The sequence below is a fragment of the Lottia gigantea genome (assembly GCF_000327385.1).
Source record: "Lottia gigantea unplaced genomic scaffold LOTGIsca_29, whole genome shotgun sequence".
NCBI lineage: Eukaryota > Metazoa > Mollusca > Gastropoda > Lottiidae > Lottia > Lottia gigantea.
Window position 1 is genome coordinate 2435991 of NW_008708943.1, and position 8126 is coordinate 2444116.

General features: G+C 31.9%; 1 protein-coding gene across 1 annotated transcript; it reads right to left on the reverse strand.

Moving 5' to 3' along the window:
* Positions 1-4344: 4344 nt before the first annotated feature.
* On the reverse strand, positions 4345-4710 carry LOTGIDRAFT_100793 (hypothetical protein; the record flags this gene model as incomplete). Its single annotated transcript, XM_009056912.1, has 2 exons — positions 4345-4386; positions 4573-4710. Coding segments are annotated over 2 exons (180 nt in total), but the record flags the coding sequence as incomplete, so codon positions are not given.
* Between the last annotated feature and the right edge of the window lie 3416 nt (positions 4711-8126).

Sequence of the window (8126 nt, forward strand, 5' to 3'; positions counted from 1 at the left end):
TAGTCTTGGTCGCCCAGTGTGTGTACCAGCCTAATGAGGGGACTAAACTAAAGGTTTCGGTCATTACTAGTCGCTTTGCCTATGTTTCGTTGACAAATTGGTAAAGCGTGAATTATTCGAGTAATAACGGATGATATCTCACCTTTGTTCAATTTAATGAGCGGTTTTCGCCCTAAATGAGTGAAATAAAATCAAAAGGGATGTAGAAATTGTCTATTGGACTGTTGAAAATAATGTACAGAAACATGAGACTAGAATATCGATCACAAAATTGCAATGCCAATTTCATTTTTAACTTGTAGAGTAAAATAATCCTGATATTGTATTATATATTATAAAGCGAATGGTCATACCACGGAGTATGTTTTTACCATTGTTAGTCCATGGACTATAGAATTGACTTAGTTTCAAAATGACCAAAATGGATCTTTTTTCTTAATGATCGAGGGTGTTTAAAAGTGGCATTTAATGAAATAATGAAAATCTTTAGGTAAAATGTCCCTGGTAAAGATTAGAGAACAGGCAACAAAAAACGACGCCTACATTAAATGAAGTAAAAACCTAACAATGCCCTATTTCCGGGTGTCGCGTGAATATCACTCAATATAAACAGCTTGAAACTAACTTTTTAACAAAAGACAACAAATGAACTTATCTACAAAACTCGGACATAAAAATAAGATTTTAATAACAAGGGATTGTTCCACGAGTTTTCGGTTTACCAGTCATCCCCAGGTAGTTAATTTTCAATAAAACACCTGTAGTTCAAGACTAGACCACACGTATTTTGAACACAAGCAGATAAAAGACTTGTTAGTAAAAAAATGATTTAACGACAATTTTACGACGGACACAAATAAGTTCTGACGAGCTCGTAAATTGCTTTGTGTTTTCAACCCAACAAAAACTCAATTAGAACCAAATTACGGTGATTCGAAGTTTATTACAAATTTAGTGCTAGATCTTTCTTTACCGAGACGAAAAGTCTGTTTTATTACAGATCATATTTTCGTTTCGATTTTAGAATATAAGTTTATGATTTTTAAATAGCCATGATTTTTTGATATGATATTGTTGACATGATATGATTGGGTTTGTTGATATCGTGATTTAAAAGTTAATCAAGTTTATTTATATACAATGGGGTGGACATGTTCTAAGCTAATTAATTGTCCGAGGTGACCTTCCTTCTATTTCTACTAATAACAACTTTCATTTTTAACGATTAAACAACCATGTCTTTTTGTGCTGGGCTAAAATGACTACAATCCATATCACGTGAGAGAAATATTGAATTGTACGCAACATGTCAGCAATATACATTGTCTTCATCAGGTGTTGTTAGATGTTTTTCTTTTCTCTTTTGTTTAGGTTAAAGACATGTATAATTGTGCTGAGAAAATGTCAAGTGTACACTATTCTTATTCCAAGACCTTTCTCTAATCAAACATTTCTTCATTTACATTTAAAAACTAAAATCCATTTTAAATTTTTGCTGGTATCAAAGAAGTCTGTTTATGTTCATTATACTTTAAGTCGTTTCAAAATTTGAATAATTGTTAGCGGAAGTAAACTGTGTTTTAAAGACCGGGTCTAATCAACCGGAAGTTCCAAAGTGTTTCGTCTCAGAATTTTTAAGAAGCCGAGACTTTTGATGTAATTTTACGAGATTTTTGGTTAATTTTAAAACCTTAGGGTAGCTGATATAAAAATGTATTTAACATATGTTTGATGCACGTGCATGAAGAGGTAGAATATTGAAAAGTTTTATAGTTTAGGTGTTAATAGCAAATCCCTTGTGTGAGTACAATGGCGGGAGTTTATAGCATTCTACCTGAATTGAATCACGAGCTAATAATCTTTTGATCTTTTAATTATACCGACTTCTCTTTTAGCCTCGATCATACAGTAGTATACATAACCTTTACATCGAGCTTTGGATCAGTGGGACTCAATGATCAAAGCTACTCAATAAAATTTAATTATTGTGTATTAAATCTCACAATAGGCCATCAGTATCACGAGAAAAGACGAGACCCAATTTATCACTAGAAGGTATGAAAATAGTTAAAAATATTCAACAAAGCGTGAACTTATATTCTAATTGGGGATGAAATGAAGAAGAAATTCAAAATGAAATCTGGCTTTGGTTCGTTTGACATTCTTAGTGCAAATAAACATAAATTGTAAATTGTAAACAAATTAAAAGGTGCAGAATCTTTCCATTATTTTGATTGAAATCTTTGACCTTGTGCAAATAATATATAAAAATACCTCTGAGTCACTTCCCAGGTATTTTACTATTATATTTTATAGGGTTATTATCAGTAATTTGAGATAATCCAGGTTCCTTTTAAGGTGAATATTTGATTTGAAGAGTACAGTCATTGAAGAAAGTTATACTTATCTGACTCTCTTTTAGATTGTACCTTGGTGACAGTTAAATGCCATTTACCTTCATTCTTGGCAGCATAGTATGATTATTGATTGTGTATATGTAACGAGAAGGTAACAGAACTGGTCCAATGGAATTCGTCTGCGGTCAAAAAAGTTTATGGAGTTGTCTCATCAAAGACTTTTTTAAAAAAGAGATTCGGAAATAAATGTTGGTCATAACAGGGATTCTTTAATGTGGGCAGAATTATTTTAAAAAATTATACGAGTTTCGTTATACAGTGGGAGTGATTTTAATATGATTTTAGCCTTTTTGGTGTATTTACCAAATACAATACTCAATAAATAAAACTTTGAAATTACAGCTTCAAACATTTTATAAGGGGCTATTTATACGGACAGATTGTATATATTTTAATTACCTCCCTTACATTCCTTAGTGTACTAAACATTAATTCATTTTCCCTTCCTTTTTTCTCTACTTTTAAAGACAGAGAGATACACACAGGAGGTTTCTAGCAATAACAACGTTATCCGTGCGCTATATTCCTCATAATTATCCCGTTGCATTTTTGCAAAAATTTCAGACGTGTGCTTTATAAATATAATAATAAAAGAGTTTTTGAAACAGTTCCTTTCACATTTAATAAGAATTTGGTATTGACTTGAAGTAGCTTCGCTCCAAAAAGGACGTATCACAATGTTTTCTTGAGTTGTCTGCAAAATGCACCACGTGTTTCAATATTAGAGCCCCCCTCCCCTCCTCCCTCCCTCCCTCAGTATAATCCATAATATAGGGACAAAAACTAAAGTGTTTCAGAACAGGTATTTATTTAAGTTTCTCTCTGAGTATTTAATAATTTGCCTTATTGAGGGTAATATTTCAGCAGATTGCACAAAATACCTTCGTAAAAATTATCCATTTATTTTGTCGCATTTCTTAAATTTATTCAGGCAATAAAGCCCGATTTGTTCAGGGTGGCTGTTCAGGGTGACTTGTTCTATGCTCGGAGCCCAATGGTGAAGGCATGATCAGTTAATGTGTCAAACTAAAGGCAGCTCTAGACCTATAATAGTTATGTTTACTCGAGAATCATGAAATTACACCCAATAATCAATCAAACAAATCAAAACACATTTTACGCAGTTTATTATTTTAAATCTCTTTACATTTCTTATAATTTAATTGCATCAAAACTGTTTCAAACAAACATTGCTCAAGGCTAATAAAATAACAAATGCAATTAACAATTTTTGTATTGAAATAATGTCTTCATTCAGTTCAGCATTTATGACTTTAGGACACGTTTTGATATGTCGAATGATGTCTTCTGTAAAACTAGACGATCTTTTGTTTCCAATCCAATATTTACATATATTATACACAGTTGAATTCTGAATTCAGCACAGTTGATTCACAGCCTATCGACTCTGATTACTATATACAATATGCACCATTTGATTATTGAATAATTGTCTTTTTTAAAACTAAGATAGACTTATCTCCCTTCTCTTGGCTGGTGGAGAGGATGTAGGTGACGCTGTACTAGATATGGCATGCGCAGATATCGTATGGGGTCCTAATGATGGCGAATGACAAGGACATGGTTTATTCGCCAACGCGACGCTAGCTGAGTGTTCATGAAGCCCTAAAGTATTCATTGCACCAAAATTTAAGGCATAACTTAAGGAATGTGCTGCCATGGGCGATAACCCTTCTAAACCAGTAGGTTTGTGGAACGCAGTTGACATCGAACTCAGAAGATCTGGTCGAGGATGCATCGCTGGAAACGGAAATGGAGATATAGGTGACGTCTGTCCCGCCATTACTGCTGGATGACTCAATGGTGAACTTCCGTTCATCCCATATGGATAAGAAGCAGCGGCTGCAGCAAGATAAGCGTATAAATGTGGATCTGGGGGAATACCATAAGGCCAAGCCATGGCCATTCGTTGTCTTTTATCTTTCATACGACGATTCTGAAACCACACCTGAAATTATAAATAACATTCTATAAGTACAAATGTACAAGTACAAGTGTTTTCAGTCAAATCTAGACGATCCCTTATGTTCCAAATGAGCTTCTAGGGACAATACTGATCCTGTTATTTCAAAAGGGGCCAGGTACAAAATTGATTCCCAGTTTTGTCACTGGAAGTGAAGAAGTTGTGACTCACCTTGATGGTGCTCTCTGATAAACCCATGGCAGCTGCTAGTTCACATCGTTTAGGCCTGGAGATATAGTTCTCCTTGGCAAACTCCTTCTCTAGCTTACTGATTTGTTCTCTGGTGAAGGCTGTACGGTATCGTCTTACATTGTTATAGTCGTTACATTCTGAAATATAACAAATACATCTATATTAAAACATGTAATAGTTATAGGACTTTCATTGGATGAATCTCAAAAACTTAAAAGGACAGCATCTTTTTTTACAACCTCTCTGAAGCCATTCAGGAACTGCCGACAGAACATTTGACATGGCAGCAATGGAATTGGAACAGGATTCCGATTTTGCCCCCAGTGTATATTAGGTATATGATACTACAGATGTTTCGATTTGCACATTAACTAATCAGAAACCTCAGTTCGATTGGGTGACGGATGGTTCTCACGATAGTCGTGAATAATTAAACAATATTATAGGTTAATATAATCTCACTTTATAGCCAATCAAACAGCAATAAACTTAGGATCCCCGATGGTTTGACCATTCATAAATAAGTTAATTTAATTCAAATAAAATTACAAAGTGGTTGAGATCCAAAAACGGGCCTAATTCAATTTATTTCAAAATTCTTATTATGTTTTTGTGTTTACAAAAGTGTCATTTACCCGAAACCCCCTCAAAATAAATCAATTTGTTGTCATTTGATTCAAAAATATGTGCACCTGATAACCTAGGGAAGGTCAATTAGTAAAGATTTGATATGATTTAATATTCTTGAAAAATAAGAAGTCATTCTTTTCATTCAAGATTTCAATTTTATCAATAATTATGATCCTTATTACGCCTTTATTTTATCGGATTGTTTGTGTTTATCTCTATTCAGTTAAGAACAGAACGATTTCATATCCAGTTATAGTTTATAGTTATATTTATAAATAATTTATCGATTTGTTTTTCTGGTTTTCTTTAATATTGTTTTATCGAGGTTTAATAGGAGTCGTTTAGTTCTGATTCATTTCAAAATCAATGACGTTATAGTTTCAATATGGCTGAACAAATTAGTACTTATCGGCCGATTCAAACCTTTATACATAGTTTAATAGCTTATACAGGAAATACTGGTTCATAATATCTGTACCCAGCCACCCAAAATATCCTTTCTAGAGACCCACCCACACCTGGCAAAAGTCAATTATTAAACTATACCAATTACTAATTATCCAGGTATTCTTATCACGAGGACCTCAGAGAGAGCATGTATTCTCTGGACGTCAACTATTTTGTAGTTGTTTCAATAGACTTCTCGAATCAAGGGTTGAGAATAAAACAAGACTTGACCCATGAAATCATCAAAACTGACCGAACCTACTTAAATTTGGCCATGACAAATTCGTGAACGTTTTTTGTGATTTTGACATTGAAGAGCAGTGATCAAGGGAAGTAACCAAGCATTAAGAGTAATAATCGTTTTGTGTTTTTTATTGTATTTGGTTGAATGGAAACTTTGTTAATTTGTGTATATCTCGAGATCAAATAATGACAGTATATTGAATATAATAATCATAGTATTTAATAGGATACAAATGACAATAATCTTAATAATCCACCTTTAAAGATGAGAATAATAGTCGTGAATGGATATAATAAACTCTTTCTCTCAAAATAACAGAATACAGTACAAATCTCTAAGTGGGAACTTTCGATTTTCTCTTTGACAGAATGGACTCGGTTTGAATAGTATAATTTGTAAATCGGACATCGTATGATTTATGTCAAGAAATTGTCTGAATAGCCACAAGGAGTAAACGTCGTGGGGTCAAGTCTGCACCACAAGAAGTTAAAAAAAGTCTAAGTGTAAACGAGTCCAAGCAATTGACAAAATGGTTTCCTAAATATGGCCCTAAAATACAAATCATTATAAATATTTGCCAATACCCAACCTACTGATTTGTTCAGTGGTTAAAACGAAATGTGAAAGTTCACCTAAAAGTACTTATCAATAATCGTGACAGAGCAGTTAAACTAAATTACATGTGTTAACCGCAAAACTTAAAAAAAACCACTTGGCTCCTGGGTGACTTACGGTTACATGTTTTTCTATTCACTGGATGAATTACATATTAGCCTAAATTAACTTCTTAACCGTATCAAATCAACCTGAAAACCATAGAAAACTGAAGATCGACATCAGTTTGTATATAAGTCTTTGATGAATATTGCGACGTCTTTAGAAATCGTAGGGTCGTCTTTTTAGGTACAATTTTTACGATTTTGGGTTGATAATGAATTATTGAAATAATGATATTCTCTTGGTTTTGAATAAAAAAGGGGTGATATGTACTTGGATAACATGAACTTGTTAACCTCCATTTCTTAATAATATTAGGCGGAGTTATATTGTATCTTTATCGGTGTATATTCGACTACCAATTACTTCTGGCTTTAACCATTATTTAAGCTTTTCTTTTAAGTGATAATTACAAAATTCTTTATTACTGAGCTCACTAGTTTTATAACAAATCTATAAGTTCTCATTAATTTTACCAAAAAATGAAACGTAATGTATTATGTTGCACCAACACCAATACGGGATATATAGCACATTAATTTTACTAAAGATCACGAGATTAATTTGAATTCATTAAAAAAAACTAACCCCAATATTTTGTAATGATAATGCTATTCCTTTATTTTGTACTTTAATTAATTGGTATGGCTTTTCAATTTTCCAACCAGAAAATGTAAATTTCTTAGTCTTTGATCCATGGAAATAATTAATTGATATGTCTAAAACTTAAAAAAAATAAGCTCGCGAAATAATATATATATAGTTTATTACCAAATCTTCACAAATCACGGATATTGTCTATCCTGACAAATATAATTTTTATTATTATATTTATGATAAATTGGCGTTTCTATAAATATTTGTCATTTATTGGCTTTGATGTTGTCTTTTGTGTTTATTTTCATTTCCATCATTATTCATTTTGATGCTTATTTATTTGGGACATAATGCAACTGTTTATTTCGACTTTGAAATCTAGTTGATTTTGATATATTTATGAAGACAGGTAATACGTTTCCTACGAATTCAAAAACTTGAATTTTCTTAAATATAATATTAAGATTTAATTGTTGTACATTTATTTGGTAATTATTTTAGACGAACAAAGTTGTATTGTCAAGAATAAAATTATTTTTATTCATTTTGTTGATTTGTATTGTTAGAAGGCTTTAAATGCCCAATTAAGAAATTAAACGTTCATGCGCACTGTTTTTGATTCAACAAATTTAAAAATAATATTTTTTCATAACTAAATTATAATAGTTTAAACCAGAAAGATTACAAAAAATAGAATAAGTTCTATTCAAAAATCAAATTTTCAAATCTTAGTTTTTTTTCGTGCCCTTTTTTGACTTTCATTACAGTACTCCTAAATAATATGATAATTTTATTCCCAAAATTGATTAAAAAAAAAAAAAGAAAAAAGGAGAATGGAATTAGAGTGATATTTAATACTAAATTTCCGTTATAAATCAGACGGATTTTATCACATTTG